We start from the raw sequence: 20,302 nt of genomic DNA on the forward strand, positions 1-20,302 counted from the left end.
CAAACTAAAAACACTCCTCTTCCGACTTTACCTTGAACAGGAGAACTTTAGTAGCGCTTAAAATGGCACTTACTGATAGAACTTTGTAGTTTGGCTTTCTTGAAGAAATTGTATTTTATTGATTCCTGTTGTTCTGGGTTTTGTACCCTCATGGTTGAAATGCACTTATTGTAAGTCGCTTTGGATAAAAACGTCAGCTAAATGAAATGTAATGTAATGTATTCATCCTCTCCCCCAAAAAGACTGGGACCACGTGGCATGTTTTTTTTTCAGTTTATTAAAAAGATTGAGTCCACAGTAGTTCAGAGTCTGGCACCAACATTATAAAAACAAGATGATCAAAAATAAAGTGTACACCCCAAAATGGCATTGAACAAAATGCCTGAATAAAAAGGGATAAATAAAAGAAATGAAAAAAAAAAAAAAAAAAAAAAAAAAAAATACAAACACTCAAACACTAAAAAGCATTTCACTTGGAAATAATGGTGGATTTTCCAATTCATTTCTGAAATAACAGTTTAACTTTTGGTTAGTCAACTTTGGGTTTAATGATTTTATAGGTTCTAAATTGTATTTTTTTTTTTTTTAAAACACCCATATTACATATGACACAACCACATGGACAGGGTGACTTCAATAGCCTACACATTAATAATAGCTAGGCAATAACATACCACCACAAAAGTAACAGTGCTTATTCTTTTAAAGGAGTTATTGTTTTGAATTGTTTTGTAATTTAACATAGCAGGATATTGGCCACAGAGATAGACAGTACACGTATAGTGGTGCATCGTTTGTAATGAAGTGTAGTCCCCTTCATTACAAAGAAAGCTGATTCAAGATAATAAAAAACAACAACAACAAAAATCTTTAAATCTGATTGTGACTGTCAAGTCCGTGTAGGTCAATAAAGCTGAGACAGGAGCTGTAAAAGTTGTTTTGGGAAACAATGGCTACAAAACAACTCCCTCTCTTCATTTTGAAATGTTAAAGGACTGAGAAAATGCACTCTATCGTTACTTAAATGTCCTCTGAAAACATTACAGTGAAATCACAGTGAAACTTAAAATAAAGGAACAAAAATGTGGGAAATGCAACAAAAGGTGGCGACAGTTATTATCAGGGATCATAATTATTTAAAATCTTGTAATTTCTATTATATTTAGAGATCTTCAGAAATGTATTTTGATTTGATCTGAGGGAGAGAATTGTCCTGGAATGTTCTGGAATTAACAAAAGCCCCAATGCAACAGTTAACATATACAAAAATACTGAATCTGGTGTGTATTTGTGAGTGGGTTTGTGTGTGCGTGTCTGTGTGCAGTATGTTTGGCATAGGCAGGTTTAAGGTGATAAAGCAGCAGTATTTGTGATTGGACAGATTCATGTCAAAAATTCATCTGATGACTGAAATCCTTGTTTCTGTTGAAAAAGAGAGGATTCAAAACCCACATGAATAGTTGGAGAGATCTTTGAAAGAGTTTGGAGTAGAAGAGTCTTGTTAAGGCACGACAATTTGGTGTGGTGAAAACCTTTAAAGGCACAAATCTGGTTGAATTGTCTTCTTTTGATGAAAGCAGGAGGAGGCTTCCTTCTTGAAGTGGTGGCGACGCTGTGAGGAGTCTCACTTCTTTACATCCTCCTTCACTCGTATACTCCCATCTTCTCTACTCCAAGGGGCTCTGAGCATCTGCGAGCAGCTCCGGCCTCAAACATTCAATCGGACACTGGATGTTCTATATGACAGAAGAAGAAGGAGGTGTGTTTACTAGTTTTCATGGAATTCATAGTGTCTACAAAGTTATCCATATTACCACATTTCCAACACTAGCAAATCACAAATTTAACATCAAATTAAATAGATATTCTTTTTAAGGTATAATTAATATAGTTAACGTTCCCCTCCAGAACATAACCAGTACTCCCCAGGGGAAGATCTAAAGTTTGGAGGTAAAAAGTATGTAATAAAATAGATTTTCAGTTTTTGGAAATATAAGCAAAAATTTAAAGAAAGTAGTGATTCATTAATGGCGTTCCATGTTTAATACAGGGTTTAAGTTGCCTGATAATGTATACAGTGTGGTGATATCTAAGATTAAATGTTGATTCATTGGTTTGTCATGTAATAAAATGGAAATTTTAGACAAGAACATTTTATGAGAAAAAAAACATAACCTAATGAGATACTGACCAGTTTGCGTAGAGCGTTTTCTCTGTACCGGTCGAAGGTATCTGAGTGAACAGGTTGGAGGAGGTCAGCATCTACGTCAGCGTGTCCTCCTGGCCTTCTGCAGTTCTCACACCGCCAGCCCTAAAGAGGGGGAGGGAAAGCTTAATTTATATATACACACACACATACATACATGAAAGCAGCCTGACCACATCCATCATGCAGTCCTTTACACACACACACACAAAAGAAAGACACTCCAAGAATTTGTACTCTGTCTACATTTTAAGCAATACAGAAAGTGGCATGGACATGTGTATAGAGTGCTACCTGTTGTCCTCCGTAGCAGGTGCAGGTACAGATGGCACCCAGGTATTCCTTCTGCCACTGGTTTCCAACCTGGTACATCTTCCCATCGTCATAACATGTCGACTCATCTGGAGAATGAGATTTATTGATTAAAGCTCAATAAAAATCACATAATTAAGCATCCCTGTCCGAGATCTAACATACCGAGTGTGTGGGAACCAGGAAGTGTTTCATGTATACTCAACTAATTTTATATCAGATATGAAGGGCAACTCAATATTCACAAGACATCAAATTTAAAAGGACAAGTAACACAACCACTCATGTGGATGATGGAGTGTACAAACCTTAGCAGAGTAAGGGACATTGTGACGCTACTTGAATAATGTTGAAGAAGCTACAGGAGGCTTGTGGATGTGTTATTGCAAACACTTTTAATTGACACTTAATCAATAGGAGTCCGATTTAAGCAGTTACAAGTCAATTCAAGTCAAACTGAGCGCTTCTGTTTCAACTCTGAGTTTCAGTGTTCCAGATAAGGAGATGTATGACAAGTATCCCTGGAACCTGAAGCTACAGTCATAACAGCATCTGCATTTAGGAGTAGTTGCCCCTTCAACACTCCCTTCTCTTTTTCTCAGGGTTGCCTAATAAGTCCATTAATGGGGCCCAGGCTTTGATACTCGGTCATTGTGACCGTAAAGGATCGCTCCCCCTCTCAGAGCTTAAGATACCTAAAAGGACAACATTCCTTCACAAACAGAGTCATCCAATATCAGGATATTGAAAGCTTAATATCCAAGTTCTTTCATGTGTGTACCAGTCTGTACTTACGAGGTTCACACTTGAATTCTCCCTTTCCATTGCCCAGACAGGTGCAGCTCATCATGTGACCGTTCTCAGCTTGGCGATCCCACTTTTCTCCAACACGGTGGTTATTCCCGTTGTCATGACACCACTCTTTAGAAGCGGGACGTAGCAGACAGAGGTACAGAAAGAGAGGACAACAGGAGTGAGGAGTAAAAGTAAGAGGTGTAGAGGAGGGGAGACGGGGTGCATTGAACAGGAGATGAAAAACAGGGAGGATGAATAGGATACAGGCGGGAGAGGGGGGGGGCAGATTGAAGGAAGAGAAGATCATCAGTATATGTCAGGAGCATCCAAACACAACTCCTTTCCCCTTCATACTGTCGAGAAAGTTTCACAGCTTTCACATATACTGATTTCTGAACAGAGTAAATCACAGTGCCTGTAAAACAAGCACTCATCTTCATCGTAAGAAATACATCCATACTTCAAACAACACATGATCACTTTCTGCTCCCAGTGTGGACGCACAACCCAAGCATACAGTCAGATCTGGGACAACGAACCTACGGCTGATGATCTCAGTTCTTGGTATTGTTATGTTATCATTGGACATTTATGGACAATCCAAACAACTGAGAGTGAGGCTGAGAGGTTAGCTGAGCTTTCTGCGCGTTTACTGTGAAGTTTTCACAGTTTACAGAGACAGAGCACTAAGATCAACATGGGCATACTAAAGGCAGACTCATAGATAGTAAATATATGATCTTCATCATGAATTTATGTATGAAGATAGTATCCTATACCTATAACACTAAATACAATTACAAATAATTATACATAAGAGAACAACATGTATGTAAATGATCTATTTCTCATTGCCAATGATGCCCATGCTGTCATTATATTACTGCATGCTTCTGCACATAGAACATGATCTTTATGGTTCTACGGCTTGTGAACTGTAGCAAAGGAATTTATAACGTGTATGATGTACAATACCATCATTTTTTGTTCATAAAAAATGTTTTAATCTCAAAACTCCTTCTTATAAATTCCTCTTGATTAAATCACATAGAATCATTGAATTATTAATAAAATTCTATGGTGGGTGTTTGCAAAGCATGATGGGATGGGGTTAATAAGCCACTCACTGGATGAATCACACCTAAAATGACCACTGCCCAGGCCAAGGCAGTGGCACCACAGCTTGAAGCCCGTCTCAGACATGCGCTCCCACTCTGAGCCCACCTCGTGGTAGGTGTGTGTGAATGTGTCATAACACACATCCCCCCGATTGGAGGTGATCGGGATGTCACCTGGAATTAAGGGAAGGAAAAAAAAAAGTTATTGAAATAATTAACACCTTTTAGTTAAATTAAACTCTCTGAATCTTTGTGATTACTCAGTTTTCTGTGATGAAAGGAAAACGTATCAGTGTGAACCACCGTACCAGCATTGCCAACAGTTACAACTTCCTCCAGAACCTTCTCTTTAGCCCCGCCCCTCATGGCCTCCACTACCACATTGTAGGACGCTCCGGATGTTAGTCCGATCAGTGTGGCGCTGTTGGAGGTGCCTGGAAGACGCATCTGTGTGGAGAAAGAGAAAGTAGCTATCAAGGTTCCTTCTCTAGTAGTGAAGATTTCTGAATGTAACAGTCTGTGTGTGCTTGTCTATACCTGGAAGCCTCTTTCCTCCAAGTTTGTGATGGGATTGCAGGACACCTCGTACTCTGAAGTTTGGGGGATGGGATGCCAGGAGAGGGTTGTGATTGTCTGCGCTTCTTGGGGTAGCTCTGTTTCATTGTCAGGGAAACCAAACGCAAGACCTGGCAGAGGCCCATCGCTCACCTATCAAGTCAAACAAACAAAGTGTGACGATGTGAGTTCATAAAAATCACCCAGACATTTTAAATATCCACTTTTTGTCAAATACTAAAAGATCCACAGCTAATATATAAACATCTTTGCTGTTTAGCCTCTTCCTCTGGCATATCAGGTTTACAGCTGATAGTTTAAGTCTCACACACCTTGACCAAGGGTACTCTGTTCCCATCAGGCCCTGCTACAGGAATATAAACCAGGGGTTCTCTGAGAGTGGGTCTCTGGCCTTCTTTGGGTCCACTGTAAGGGCCATGAAGTCCATTATTGGGGCCCAGGCTCTGATACTCGGTATATATGTGCTGACCCTGCTGGCCTGGTTGGCTCTGGCCACTAGTACCAGCCAGGTGGACGAAGTTGGAGTCAAAACTGGACACAGAAAAAGAGAAGGATGAGACAAGAATAAAAGACAGAAGATGCAAAAGAGGACAAAGTGTGGACGAAACAAAACTGTTTGAAGGAGCTCTCAAAATTTAAAGCACTGTTTTTTGTTTTTTTTACACAGAAGTTGTGTGCAGATGCTTACATCTTGTCATTGAAGGTCTCTGGGACATCCAGGATGTCAGGGCTGGGTCGATGAGGAATAGGAAGCTGAGGCAGCTCAGGAACTAACAGCTGGTGATCTGTAGCTGGTTCTGATGGGATGATAGATAAATGCAAACTGACTGTTAGAAGCAAGTAAGGCAAAGAAAACGAGTTTTTAGCAGGTAAAAACACAAAATGGTCTCCACTGAGTTATTGTTCAGATGTCAGGAAACCAGCTGCCATGCCCTTCTGTAATAATGCAATACACCAACAAAAAAGTTTCAGAATAGGTTGTGAGATTTTTTTTCAAAGGAAAACATTGACGACTTTCAGACCAGCAGTGAATCTGATGGATCCAAACTGACTCAGACTGATGTATGGTACGGTTTGTATCTGATACCAGTACAAGTTATAGTTTGAATAGTTGCTGCCAGCAGGGGGCACCACAACAAAGCTCTAAAATAAATCACAGTTGTTAACATGTAGCAACTATGATTTATTATGTGCTGTTTTGTTTGTCTCTAGAGAAACGACTCTTCATTACAACAATCATGAAAAGTAAACATAGCCAGATTTCAAAGCTCTGTCCTCAGTTTTAGAATTGACATTACTTCACCTTACAAGAGCAAGTCTTGGCACAACTTGTAAAATGTGGGGAGCAGAAACACAGGCAATAGTATTCAATTCAATAGACTAGTCATAAAAAAATTTCGTGGGAAGATTTAATATCGCCAATCGTACGTCATACCTTCAGAATGTGATCATTTAAACTGAAAGCATCATAAATTCAGTTTTTGTTGTTGCGAGATAAATATTTATACACCGCTCTGTTGCCAAAATGATGAAAGAATGTTGAAGAGAAACTGTCTTTTAACATTCAACAATATCTTACATATTTCCACAGAGGAATAATCTAACAACTAATCTGTAAAACAAGGAAAACCTCAAAGATCTTAAGCTTGATTTGACCATTAAACGCTAGCCGGTGGATAACGACTGCACTTACGAGTTCTTGCTTTTCCCACCAGAGGAGAGCTTCTCAAAGTGTTCTGCAGTGTTACAATCTTTATAACGTATTCCGTTCCTGGTTTCAGACCTATGAACAAACACAAACACATGAGAAAAAGTCCATTTGTACATTTTGTTTAATGAGAATAAATTGCATGTGTTCACCATTTGTCTGTGGCCATAAATCTGGTGCTCACTCACCATCAATGCTGGCGGAGGACTGGCCTGCGTGAGGTCTGGGGGTGACTTCTCGAGGCAAACCGCCCGCCTCCTCATAGGTGATATAATACCCGGTGACCTTTGGAGTGCGAGATGGCTCCCACATGAAGGAAATGCTCTTGGGGTTCAGGGAGGTGAAACGAATGTTGGTGGGAGGGATGACCAGAGGTTGAGCTAGAAGAGAGACAGGCAAGTCGTGACTCAGAAAAACAAATTAAATACATGTAATTTTGAGCAACATGTTTGAAGAAATGGCCGTTACCACACACTATTAAAGGGTAACTACATAATACTAAAACTTCTACTGCATACTGTAGCATAACATAACATCTACCACTGTTTGTATGAAGTTAATGTTGGGCTTTATGATAAGGACACAAAAAAACTATCTTTTTTTAGAAACTATAATGAAATATTTGAGTTCAAAAATGTCAAACAGACTTTATTCAGTATTACTAAATTAGGTTAATTTTGCTAAATAAAATACTGGAATGAATTTGAGTTTTCCACACTGATGACGTCTATCTTTGTTGCCACGAGTGTTACATATATTGTACTACAGTATAATCACTATGTTTTTATACCTTTTTATCTCTGCAAAGGTCTAATATGTCTAAGTAATGTACAGTTCCTGACTGAATCTGCAGGACAGCGTTTATTGGTTACCTGTGGTAGCAGTGAGTGTGAGAGGTACGCTGCGTCCGTTGCCTTTCAGCGTGTAAACGTTGATCTTATAATTTGTCCCGGGCTCCAGACCTTAGGTGTAAACACAAGACACGTTAGTAAGAGACGGTATGCTTATCCTGATGTGTCGACAAACTATAAATATGACGTGAAGATTGAACTATATTACAAGACGTTTTTGTATTGTTTTCACAGCTGCAGCTTTCCGTTTCATGTATTTGAATTCTAACATCTGTGTACCTGTAATAGTGTATGAGCGCAAGTCTGGGCTGATGGTCTTTTTAATGGGTATATAGCTCGGAGAGGAGGAGGTGGGTGTGGCCTCAATCAGGAAGCCGGAGATGGTTTCTGTCTTGGACCTCCAGGTCAGAGTGATGGAGGAATCGTTAACGTCAGAGATCCGTACACGACGAGGGGGGCTGATATCTTCAGGCAGACGAACAGATAAAAAAGGATTTGTAAAAAAGAAATAAACCCAGCAGAGAAAGACCATCCATTGTGTCATCTCTTCATTTCCTTGAATCAAAACTGTGAATATATATATATATATATATATATATATATATATATGTGAATGTTTCCGTGTTAGAGACTCACTCTCCAGAGTGGTGACCTCTCCTTGGACTGGCCTGCTGGTCAGAGAGTTCTTCAAGGCATAAACATGGACTTCATAGGTAGTTGCAATCTAATGGAGAAAAAAAACAACCTGTTTGAGTCTCCACAGCTGTGACTCATGTTTTAAGTGACTGCAGGTTGATTTCCTTCACACTCACCATGAGCCCAGATATATGTGCCTGCGTGGTGTCGGGGGCCAGGTTGATCTCTTTGGTGGGTCCGCTCTTGTTCTTTGGGTTGACCACCACACGGTATCCCGTGAGGCCTGTGAGGCCACTAAGACGATTTTCCTGGCGAGGCACTGCCCAGAACATCGTGAAGGAGGTGGGACCGACCTGGGAGAACTGGAGGTTTGTGGGAGGAGAGATCGCTGGATAGAGGGAAGAAAAAGAAAAGAACGAGGTTAGTTAGAAACAGGGAAAGCAAAGTGGTTGTTGACATAAATCAAACTCTTTTTTTATGGGTCCTGGTGTTTCACCAGGTGTGAGAAATATTGATTTCTTTTGTAAAAATGAAACAGGTTTCTGATAGAAAAGTCGTGGAATTGGCACTAAAACCCAGGTTTTCATGCTGGTTCTGGTGCTTTATCCATTTTGACTAGGTAATAGTACAGATGTTTAGATAAAGAAACTAACAATGAATCCTTTTGTAAAACATTAAATTATTTCTTAATTGTAATATATGATCTGACACATATATAGAGCACGCAAACCTAAAACGAACTTGCTTCCCTACCTGTGGCTTGTGTCCCGACCAGTGGTGTACTGGCTGTGTCGTCGTGCACGGCGATGACCTTCACAGTGTATTCAGTGCCGGGCTGCAGACCATAGATGACGGTGGACTCAGCATCTCCTCGGGGAGCAGGACGCAGCTCTCTCTCACCCTCCTCTGGACTTGAGTACAGGACCCGGTATGACGTGACGATTCCCTCAGGACTGTCCCAGGTGATCCGCAGCGAGGTGGAGTCGATGTCTGAGAAGGTCAGGTCCTTGGGACGGTCTACATCTAAAGAAGAAGAGATTTTGAGATTTTCGAAGAAGAGGTAAAAATACAGTATCTTACAAATGTATTTCTAGAAATGGCAATCCCTTACTTGTTAAAGCATTCACCACCAGTGGAGAGCTCTCTCCATCTTGCCCAAGAGCGTACACACTCAAAACATATTCTACTGTTGGCATCAGGCCTGAGAAAGTGATCTCCGTCTGGTCTGGAAAAGAGAAGGTAAAGGACATGACAGTTAGTAAAGCTTCAGCATACTGACGTAAACACAACGTACTGTGAATTTGAAGACCATACCTGGAGCCACCACCTCAGTGAAAGCTGGTCCCTGTCCATTTCTGGGGACCCCAGTCACCCTGTATCCCTTGATGGGACCCTGAGCAGGGCTCCACCTCACTGTGACACTGTTGTCATTCACCTCTGTCACTTTCATTTCGGAGGGGGAGTCGACACCTAGGAGAGGAGGAAGCAGGGTTGAGGAGGCCATGAGTGGAAACAATGGAGCCAAGATAATCAGAAAAAATGTTTTTAGTTTGTTATGCATCTGAAAGAGTGTGTCTGTACCAGTCTTGTGTGTGACATAGATTGGTGTGCTGGACGCGGGGCTGTCTCCTCTACCGGTCACAGCGTAGACCGTGATCGTGTAGTCAGTACCGGGCTTCAAGTTATTGATGGTGGCAGTGGACTGAGAGCCGGGCACAGTGAACTCTTTAGGATTACTGTGACCTCCTGGATGAAGATTAACAGTGTCACAGATTTGAGCAAAAATAAGACTTAGTATTTCCAAATGCAAAAGTTTCACAATAAATGGATGAACAATAAAAAAAAAAAAACTGTCCTTCTCAGCAAAAACCCTTAAATAAATGAAGTATATGATCTATTTTAGGTTTACCTGACTCTCCATGTGTGATCCTGTAGTAGCGCACAGTGACTGGTGGGGCAGCCCAGCGGACAGTGATGCTCATGGGGGACGAGTCTAGAACTTCTAGGTCTGTAGGAGCATCAGAGACTGGACAAAGAACAAATCATGAACAACATGTTGGTGATAACATGGTGAGTAAATAGTGTAAGTAAATCTGGTGTTTCATACTTGTTTTCTGTTTCCCACTGAGCGGCAGGCTCTCTTGTGTCCCGCTCACTGCGAAGATGTTGACCAAGTACTCCGTGTCCGAAATGAGTCCCGTCAGAGTGAAGTGGCCCCTGGAGGGGGGCAGCCTCTCGTCCTTGGCTCTCCCACCGCTGGCCATTTGGTAACGGATACGGTAGCCGGTGATTTTGCTCTGGGGAGCAAGCCAGTGGACAGTGAAAGAGTTGGTGAAGACCTCAGAGAAACGAAGGCCGACTGGTGAATCCAGAGCTGAAGGAGGTTGGGAGACAGAAAAGGATGAATAAATACTCAGTTTTAACATATCAGTGGCTGACTCTAAACTGATACACTTCGGGTCTCAAGTCAGATCAAATAAGGATCACCTGTTTTCTTGGTGCCGACGAGAGGAGAGCTTTCTCTCTGCTCATAGACACACACCACGCTCACCAGGTACTCGGTGTTAGGCAGCAAATCTGTGGACAAGCACAGACAATATAAATATAAATGTAACTATTTGTGTCTGCACGTTACTGTGCATTATTTGTGCGTGTTACAACTTACTCTTTAGCACCACATTGTTAGTGCTGCCTCCAACGCTGGTTTCTGTAATGTCATCTTCATCGTCAATGGGGTGATACCTGAATAATACAACAACAAAGAGTAATTTCTGTTATGTTTCTGACACTTGAGTGCACCAAAATTAGTGTGCCTACAAAAAAACAGGTAAGCAGATGTTATATTCCTTCTCGTACCTAATGAGGTAGCTGTCAATGTCAGCCGTGTTTGGGACGCGGGGAGAGACCCAGGTGACTTCCAAACTGTCTGCTCCAACCTCACCAAAGCCCAAATCAGTGGGAGCTGGCACAGCTATTGGAAGAGAGAACAGCAAAAGGTCACATTAGATTTAACAGATTTGTTACTGCTTGTAAAAGAAGTTCAGGGAATTATAATAATTTGATTAAAGAGAAAAGAGACAAACGAAAGGGGAGAAAACAAACAGGAAGAGAGAGAAACATGGACATATAGAAATGACTAAAAGAGTGAAATACACACACTAACATCAAGTGTGTGTCAGTGTAAATTTATGTCTGAAGTCTAACGGCATCTTAAAAGTGAGAGAACAAGCAGTGTTTGCTCTATGGGAGGCAAAATGAGCCGGAGTATGATAAAACCTCGAAACTAAATCCAGATGGTCCACGCGTACACCGACACAGAGGAGTATTAAACTGACAACGCAGCATGCAAAGCAATTACATCGGCAACTTAAAAGGGTTTTTATTTGAAGAGCCATGTCACAGGGTTAAGAACCGTATTACGTCATATAATCGTAACACACACAAGGTCGTTTGTGATTCCCCTCACAGGCAACTTAAATCACATTACCCACCAGCCTGAAGGAAAGTCAGTTTGGTATTATGATTTATAAATGAATGGCTCTTATAACAAGAAACATGGCTCTTACAGGTCTGCTGAGTGAGCGTGGTGGGTTCACTCTCGCCGTTCTCCGTCACAGTGATCACGCTGATGTCGTAGCCGATGCCGGGCTCCAGTCCGTAGACGGTGTAATGACCAGTCGTCGGCAGGACCATGTCTTCAAAGATGGGTACGCTCTCGCCGGCTGCGACCACCGTGATCCTGTAACCAGTGATGGCTGTGGTGTTGAGCGGCGACCAGTTGAGGCTGATGGTGGTGTCGCTCACATCCTCGAAGCTGAGGTCAGTCAGCTGTGGTACTTCTGGGTGGCGGGAAAAGGAGGGTTTGGGGCGAGGCGGTGGGGGAGAGTGGAGGAGAGGGAAGGAAGAAAAAAAGGAAACAGACACACACAAGACAAAACAAAAACAAAACAAACAAGAAGCAAAGACGAAAGAAAAGCGAAGGCACAAGGAAAGAAGAAGCAGGGGTTAAGCTGGGCATCAAAAATTGTCCACTTCCAGGAGGGTGACAGACTCAACATGTCACACTAATGGAAGGGCTCATGGAAGTTTGCTTCTACTGATATATATATTACCATCTAGTGAGGCTATTCAATGAAGTGTCTCCATTGAAAATTCTTAATATATATACGCAGACAGCAAAGCATTAAGTGTTGCAGTTTTGCAGTCACTTAGCAGCTGGAACAGAGCTATAACAGCAGTGCTACTAGAGTAAGAGCTCGTATAATGTTACATGTTGAAAGTTGATGTGTTATTTCAAAATATAAACTTTCAACATGTTATTTTAGATATGTGCTTCTGCAAATGATAGCATGGTCTTACCTGTGTAAACAAAACGTACAAAATGCATTTTGAAAAGGCACCTTATTTTTTATTTTATTTTCTAGGATCGAACATACAGTGCACACTCCAGGGGCTTAAAAACCCATTAAAACCTCTAAAATCTGTTTGTAAACTTCTTAAACTCACCCGGTGTGATGATGGTCGACACAGGAGCGCTCTCCATGTCATCCTTCACAGTAACCACACTGACGTTGTACTCCACACCCGGACTGAGGTTTTCCAGGGTGCAAGAGTTCTGCCCCGCCTCCACGAATTCCTCCACACTGTTTCCTTGTTGCCCATTGGTGGGAGCGCACGTCACTTTGTAGCCAGTGATGTCTTGGAGAGAGAAGGAGTTGGAGAAAGTCAGATAGGAAAGATGTCAAGATGTCTGATTGATTATTTGAAATGTGATTAAATGTGACTTGATCATTTGTCTTTTATGCACATGTGGGGGCGTATTTGCGCGTGTACCTGGTGTACTGGCTCCGTTCCACTGGACCATGAGCTCACCGGTGCCGGGATTCGACTCCAGGTTGAGATCAGTAGGGGGAGACAGAGCTGGAGAGGAAGAAAAAAACAGATCAGAGCAGGAGAAAATAGAAAAGAGTATAAGATTTAAAAGGATGTGGAGGAGTAAGAGAGAAAACAGAGGTGAGTAAAAAAAATTAATAAAAAAAAATACATGAATACATGGTTTACTTACGAGTGACAACACGACGTGTGACCGCCGCTCCTTGCTCATGACCGTCAACGACTGGCTGGATGCTGTAGGTGTACTCCACTCCCGGAGTCAGACCGGAAATGTAAATACTTCCTGAGTCAGAGGTCACGTCTCTCGGGGCTTCCCCACCCTGACTGGGCCGTACTGTCAACTGAGACATGAATGCACACAGAGTCAGAGACACGCGGACTGCGGGTACAGGAGGTAAAGGTCACAGGTCAGTGTTTTCCCAAGAACATGGAGGCCAGAGGAAAATTCTCATCTCTGGTGTGACATAGTCTGACCAATCAGATTTAGCTCTGGAGTTCTGAAGTTCCCATGTGATCTAACTCTGAAGAGGCCTTGACTGAAGCAAAAGTAACTGGAAAGTGGTTTCAACATCAAACAGAAGGAAATGTGTTCATTTAAGGACAATTACAAAATCCAGTCGCTGGTTTTAAGGGACAGAATGGAAACATGGTCAGATTTATAGCTTCTTATGCAGTATTTAACTTTGTGTGTTATGTGTAAGCAGTGAATGTACCTTATATCCAATGTGGGGAACGGGAGTCCAAGAGATTATAATGGAGGTATCCGTCACATCAGTGTTGAAATGAGGAGCATTACCCATGGGTGGGTCTAGAAACACACAGAGAGTAAATGAGCGTTTTGATAAGTTTTAGTGTCTTAGAACGCAAAAAAAAAATACAACATAAGTGTTTACATGTACTCTAGTCACTCAATTATATCTCGACGAGTATTCAAACTGACCGATTATAGTTTCTGGAGGTAAACACCATTACTAGTATTTTCAGGGTTTACTTGTGCAGCTATTCTAAAATTGTACTCAAAGTTATGTTCATAGAAATGTGGAAAACATCCAAATTTAGAGAATAATAAGAAATTAAAACATGTCACTTTTAAAACTGCTGAATAACAAAATCAGAATCTCACTTTGTCACACGAGTACCAGCTAGGCAAAGTGACCACAAAAGCTTTACAGGCAGTCGTTAGATGAATGCAGCGGGAACTCACTCGTGGTGAACACAGCAGTCTCTCCTTTGCTCAGCGTGTTGTCCTGCTCTGCGTGCAGCGTAGCCGTGTACTCTGTGTGAGGCTGCAGGTTGAGGAGGGTGTACTGAGAGAGGCGGGCGGGCAGGCGAAGCTGCTTGGGGTTGGAGCCCTCAAGGTTGAGGAAGAGACGGTAGCCGGTGATTTTGGCCCGGGGTGCGAACCACAGCATCACCGCACTGTCCTCGGTCACGTTGGTGAAATGGATGTCTGTGGGGTCGTCTGGCTCTAGAAAGAGACACATCAATAAACAAGCGTTAGATATAACATTACAGACGTTGTCATCACATTACATACGGGACTGTGCGAAACGTCAAACACTCTAGATGTTTACATTCTTATCCTTCATGCAATACCAGCCTACATATTATTTTTCAAAACATGCCACAAAACTATGGATGGCTTTTCAATCTTACATGCGGTAGCTATCTAATACCTTATTCATAGCCACTGCAACATTTTTTAAATGTGTAACAATTACTTTAGTCAGGGAAGGTGGTTAAAAAAAAAAAAATCCCTGTCATGTATTTCTTTTGGGAAGCAAGTCTGAGGTCTATTTGTATTTGTGTCTCTCTAATTTAAAACCCGTTTTATACAACTGTATATATTAACCTCCCTGTGTGGTCATCTGTCAAACTCACTCGTAGTTCGCTCCCCAATCAGTGGTAAACTTTCCTCTCCGTTGTGAATGGCGTAGACGTTGAAGCGGTACAGTGTGCCTGGCTGAAGGTGCGTCACTTCGATGTAGGAGTTTTGGCTGACAGGCAGAGTCATCTCTCTCTGAGGAGAACCAGACTCATCAATAGGAACCGCGGTGACCCGGAAACCAGTGATGTCGCTGCCGGGACTGGACCAGGTCAGAACGATTTTTTTGTCGAACACCTCAAAGAACTGCAGGTCGGTGGGGGAGGCCACTTCACCTGTGGACACACACAAAACAAATACTTAGCATCAAAGTTCTTTAATAATGGGTAGATTCCATTTATGTCTATTATTGTCTTTCTATATCTTAAAGAAAAATATATTTGTATTTTAGTGCTGAGTTAGTCAAAACTGTAAAATGTGAATAATAGCTCTTCTCTGAGTGAAAAGATAACTCTCATACAGCTGCTGATGAATGCATGAAGAAGTGTGTGGGGGAAAAAACATCTAATACATAACACAAAATGGAAGCTTATATAAAAGCATAATGTTTAGATACTGTAGGAATCACAGAATTTAAGTTCCTTACTATCCAACACTAAAGTTGATGCCTCTCGCCATCTTAAACAGGCAATAAAGAAAATTAAAATAACAAACTCAGGGGGTCGCATTTGAAAAGGTTAAACAAGGTTAAATATGTGAAAATTCCATTCAATTCCCTGACCTCATTGCTGTGATTTTATCGTCCAGGGGATTGAAAACAACTTTTTGATAAGCCATTCAGCGCATTTGCTTTCATGCTGCATATCATCAAAGCACACTTTGGTTTACATAGTGTTTACATAACAGGCTCATGGGTGTATGAGCAGGTTAACACAACACAATTTCTACAGAGAAACAAATGCCAAATGATTGCATTGCTCTGGATTTCAGAGAGATAGGAAGGCAGAACACAGAAATGTTTTTAAACAGGAGACAGATGTGAAGAAAAGCTGGACTGAAAGCAAAGAAAGAGAAGGGAGAGATAGATGGAGATCTGTGATGGAGAAAAGAAATTAAAATATAAAAGAAAAGTCGAGATTATCAAGTGGAGATGTCTGAACCGATTCATCTTTTGTTAGTTCAAACCTTCATAGACTGAAGTGCAGATGCAAAGTTCAAAATGACTCAGCTATGCTTTGGATTAAACAATTGCGCTTTCTGGGAAGAGCTTTATGCTGAATCTCATGACTGCTGTTCTTCAAAAACATTTGAACTTTAAAACTGTTCACTGAAGACCTGCAAAGACCTACAAAAGCAAATCCAATCAGATGCGGCTGCTATGTTTAACATTCATATAAATACCGTACATTATAACTATTATATGACAACGTCTGATGTGAGCACCAACTCTGCACTAAACCCAGTGGATAGTGCAGCTCAGACAACACTATAAAACACACCAATATGTCATGGTGTGCAGGTTCCAGGGTGGAGGAGGGTTCCCCTGTCTGTCCAAACAAGAGGTCAACGAGGTCATGCACCTTTAATCCATTTTACAAACAAGTATCCACACACAAGGACACACACTTTTCCAACATCTGCATGACTGCACCAACAGCATGTTGGACCTGGCAGATGGAGAAGTTTTACATAACTCCAGAGGAGCAGAGTACGAGTGCAACAGCTGTGAACTCAATGACTTCACTTTTCATTGGAAAACTCTTCTTATTCCTCGTATTGAGTATCGGAACATTCTGCAGAAATCGCTAAATAGGCCACGAGATGACTTTCAGGTTGGTCCCCTTATGACAAGAGAAATCAAATTCATATGAACATACAGCGAGTAATATAATCTGAGTGATGGGATAAAATTTTAATATCTAAAGATCACCAATAGGTCGATTTTTGGTCACTGCACAACAAATACTGCTGCGAACAGAAAAAAGGGGACACGGTTTCCCAAAGTTTATCAATCCCTACATGTTTGAGAGCCAGACAAACCCAACTATTGTGGTAAATATCAGCCAGTAACACACCTTTGCAGGACGACTTTGGTTTGAGCTGGTAGAGGGGACTATATGAAAAACTCGTGGATGTAAAAACAAGCAGCTGTGGACATAGTAAATGAAGAAAACGGCCCCAACATATTGAGGAGTTTGTCCAGGAATCCAAAGATTTTGTTTGACAATCTCCTTCTTGCCACTCACAATCAGAAACACATCACATACAACCTTCCTTATAACCGTACAGGCTTCCTGACTTCCTTCTCCTGTATAAATGTTAGTTCCCCTTTGCTGAACACGAGTCATTTACCTGGCCTAGAATCTCCAGAGGTGTTGACTTGTACAAAGATAGGCTCGCTCTCCAGGCTGTCCTCCACTGCGTAGATACTGATGTTGTACAACTTCCCAGGTCGAAGGTCGCTCAGAGTCACAGATGTTGCCGTGTCAGGGAGAGTCAGCTCTGTGCTTTCACCTTCGACTGACGGCGTGTAGACGACGCGGTAGCCTGCACGGAGGAAGGGAACGTACAGTTCACTGTGTGTACAAATGACTAGATTTTGGATGTGACTTCACAATAGTGTCATAACATACCAGTGATGGGAGCCAGTGGTTTATCCCAGCTGATCACAATGGAACTTTCTCCCACCTCCTCTACTTCGTGCTCTTTGGGAGCATCGGGTGCTGTGATGGAAATTAAGTATGAAAAGGAAAATTATACCCACTTTATCATTTGATTTAAACTAGATATCAGTCTAGCAGCAGTCATTTTTGTGCCTTCGATGAGGGGGAAACACTACTAGATAAGAAAGGTGATAATATAAAATAAGTGAGAGTGCGTGTATGTGTCTGCTGACCAGTTGTCTGTGAAGTAGTAAGAATGAGGTTGTCCTCTTCGCCATCTGTAACCTCGTAGACGTTAACGTTGTACTTCCTCCCAGGCAGCAGCTCATTAATGTTCACTGAGGTAGTCGAGCGGGGCAGGTCTGACAGGAAACACATATCTTGTATCAATACATCTCTGAAGAATGAGGGGGGGACTCTATGACAACATTTTCATCTTTAGGAATAGTAATTTTGACACTATCTGACTCTATTCTGTACTTACCTAACACAATGGGCTGTCCGGTGGCTTGTCCCTGCTCACTGAGCTCATACTCCACTCTGAAACCAGAAACGGTGTCGGAGGCAGAAACCCAGGAGACGACGAAGCTGCTGGAGGTAATTTCGGTCACCGACTCCGAGATGTCAACCATAAGTGGAGGCGGGGTGGTCTCACCTTGTGATGTAGCCACTACAGGAGAAACGGAGACAGATGGATGGAAAACGTGAGAGCTGGTTACTTGCCGCCTCTGATTTCAGGACTATAAAAACTGGCCAGGACACCCTTACTTAAAAATGTTATATAAATCGCAGTGAAGACATTCTGATTGAATACAAGTTAAATTTAAGGAATCAAAAAGGAAAACAAAATTGTTTATATTGATGTTGAAACTCATTCCTAGATTGCCGTCTTCAAAATAATTTTCCAGATTTTGGAAACCAGGCTCAGTTGATTACATAAAGACAAAAATTTTGCACTGACTCAGCTATCATTGAGATCTGTCCACTCCCTTAACTCACATGATCCGTAAGTGGTGGTGAAGTCAAACCGTGTGACCTCCCTGCGTCCAAACCGCAGCACGCTGATCAGCTGACCCTCGTAGGTGATGCCTGGTTTGAGACCAGAGATGGTGTAGGAGTGAAGATGGCCAGGAATCACCACCTCCCTCCATGGGCTCTGAGTGTTTTTCTGTAAAATGTGATGAAATGTTTTAAATTATGAGATGTTGAATGTTTGAGATGCCAATAGACACATTAAGATCAGGTCCAGTGAAGAGATGGGAAATAAGAGGCATCGATTTCTGTGTTTGCCGTGTTGGTAAATCAGAAAACTCACCACTTTCCATTTAAGGATGTACTGGTTGATGTGAGCAGACGATGGGGCGTTCCACTGAATAGGGTGGGAGTTGGGTTGGTTTCCAGATTCTGTTATGATCACCTGAACAGGACGGTGACCACCTGGGAGAGAAACACAGCACAGAAAGAGGAGTAAGCACAGCAGCTTCTCTAGGGTGCATGATCAGAATATTTTGATAGGGATAAAGATCTAATATCAATGCTGCTTGTTTACTGTAAACGGTATCGTAACTAAAACATAATGCCAAATACAACCTAATGGCAACACACTGCTGTGTACAATATGAGTAATTTCAAAACACCAACAGCTTTACATAACCCAACCTAAGAGTGAGTATCAGTGAGCATTGCAGCAGTGTTTTCCTGAACACAACACAGACAGAGTTGAGAAAAACTAGCAGGTCCTTGTGAGATTCCAGCATAGACTTCAACTGCTGGAGGAGAGAAGACTTTTACTCTGCTACTCTCTACTTCAAATCTTCTCTGTTTCCACCGCGTTTCCCAATCTTTCCAGTCCTCTGGGACATACAAATAAGACGAGCAAATATAGTAAATACATGACACTGTGAAATGTCACACTTACATGAAGCTCTTATACCGCTCATTATTTCCTTTGACAGACAGAATTTCTTCTTTTATTTCCTATATTTAACTTCAGTTAGGATTGCTCCACTTTGTACGGTACTAATGAACAGCAAATATCACAGAACTAAAGAGTAAATTATCACAACAATCCACTCGTTATGAAACAACACTGCGTCTCATTAATTGAATCAAACAGATGCTTAATCAAAAATTGCCATAATAAGTTTAATTTACCATCCAACATGACCTATTGTGAAGTTAACATGGCAAGCAGCGACTAGGTGTGAGTAAAAACCCCTTTAAAACAATCCAGAATAAGGTCTGATAACAGACCTTATTGTGCTGGATAGGGACTTTTTCCAACCCTCAAACATGGATTTCATTGCTTAATTCAACTTTTCGAGTCTCATTGCAGACAATTATATAAGCAGAAGCTCAAACTTGTAGTATCTGTACTAGCTACGAGAATACAGGAAGAGTATCGAGTCGTCTTTAATGTAAACAGAAGTCATGTGGTGAACAGACTCCTGACATAAGCTGTGCTGATAGAAACTGGTAGCGTCTATAAAGAACTGAGGTTTTCTAACCACTTTTCCAAATAGCAGACCTGTAATCAAAGTTTCTGAGCAAGTGGCTCGGTTAACCAGAAGTTGCTAGCAGATATACAAACCTCAAAAACAATCTGGGACCAATTACGGCCTATTACAGACCCACAGGCCACTGGCGAGGGGAAGGGTTACGCAGAATCAGATGTGGGACGCGCAGGAATACGGATGCACACTTGCAGCGGATTTACTCA

The 20,302-nt window shown here is 41.7% G+C and overlaps 1 protein-coding gene across 1 annotated transcript in view; it reads right to left on the reverse strand.

Annotated features, from left to right (window-relative positions):
- Positions 1–257: 257 nt before the first annotated feature.
- The window catches only part of LOC138201344 (fibronectin-like), a 31,392-nt gene continuing 11,347 nt past the window's right edge, over positions 258–20,302 (reverse strand). Inside the window, exons 13-49 of the mRNA XM_069154754.1 lie at positions 18,899–19,020; positions 18,583–18,751; positions 18,068–18,253; positions 17,817–17,945; positions 17,554–17,643; positions 17,273–17,467; positions 14,977–15,255; positions 14,300–14,563; positions 13,809–13,903; positions 13,268–13,436; positions 13,036–13,122; positions 12,709–12,900; positions 11,769–12,041; positions 11,059–11,173; positions 10,868–10,944; positions 10,690–10,779; positions 10,310–10,576; positions 10,112–10,228; positions 9,784–9,948; positions 9,517–9,672; positions 9,314–9,427; positions 8,956–9,225; positions 8,379–8,590; positions 8,203–8,290; positions 7,846–8,031; positions 7,588–7,677; positions 6,904–7,095; positions 6,701–6,790; positions 5,696–5,804; positions 5,319–5,538; positions 4,969–5,139; positions 4,740–4,878; positions 4,441–4,605; positions 3,314–3,439; positions 2,501–2,607; positions 2,192–2,311; positions 258–1,736 (exon numbers count right to left, since the gene is read on the reverse strand). Of these exons, the coding sequence (XP_069010855.1) occupies positions 1,668–1,736; positions 2,192–2,311; positions 2,501–2,607; positions 3,314–3,439; positions 4,441–4,605; positions 4,740–4,878; positions 4,969–5,139; positions 5,319–5,538; positions 5,696–5,804; positions 6,701–6,790; positions 6,904–7,095; positions 7,588–7,677; positions 7,846–8,031; positions 8,203–8,290; positions 8,379–8,590; positions 8,956–9,225; positions 9,314–9,427; positions 9,517–9,672; positions 9,784–9,948; positions 10,112–10,228; positions 10,310–10,576; positions 10,690–10,779; positions 10,868–10,944; positions 11,059–11,173; positions 11,769–12,041; positions 12,709–12,900; positions 13,036–13,122; positions 13,268–13,436; positions 13,809–13,903; positions 14,300–14,563; positions 14,977–15,255; positions 17,273–17,467; positions 17,554–17,643; positions 17,817–17,945; positions 18,068–18,253; positions 18,583–18,751; positions 18,899–19,020 (5,705 nt within the window). The 3' untranslated portion in view covers positions 258–1,667. The remainder of the gene's footprint in view (positions 1,737–2,191; positions 2,312–2,500; positions 2,608–3,313; positions 3,440–4,440; positions 4,606–4,739; positions 4,879–4,968; positions 5,140–5,318; positions 5,539–5,695; positions 5,805–6,700; positions 6,791–6,903; positions 7,096–7,587; positions 7,678–7,845; positions 8,032–8,202; positions 8,291–8,378; positions 8,591–8,955; positions 9,226–9,313; positions 9,428–9,516; positions 9,673–9,783; positions 9,949–10,111; positions 10,229–10,309; positions 10,577–10,689; positions 10,780–10,867; positions 10,945–11,058; positions 11,174–11,768; positions 12,042–12,708; positions 12,901–13,035; positions 13,123–13,267; positions 13,437–13,808; positions 13,904–14,299; positions 14,564–14,976; positions 15,256–17,272; positions 17,468–17,553; positions 17,644–17,816; positions 17,946–18,067; positions 18,254–18,582; positions 18,752–18,898; positions 19,021–20,302) is intronic.

The sequence above is a fragment of the Embiotoca jacksoni genome, unplaced genomic scaffold (genome assembly GCF_022577435.1).
Source record: "Embiotoca jacksoni isolate LCO1_2020_lvr unplaced genomic scaffold, fEmbJac1.0.p SCAF_2, whole genome shotgun sequence".
Classification (NCBI taxonomy): Eukaryota; Metazoa; Chordata; class Actinopteri; family Embiotocidae; genus Embiotoca; species Embiotoca jacksoni.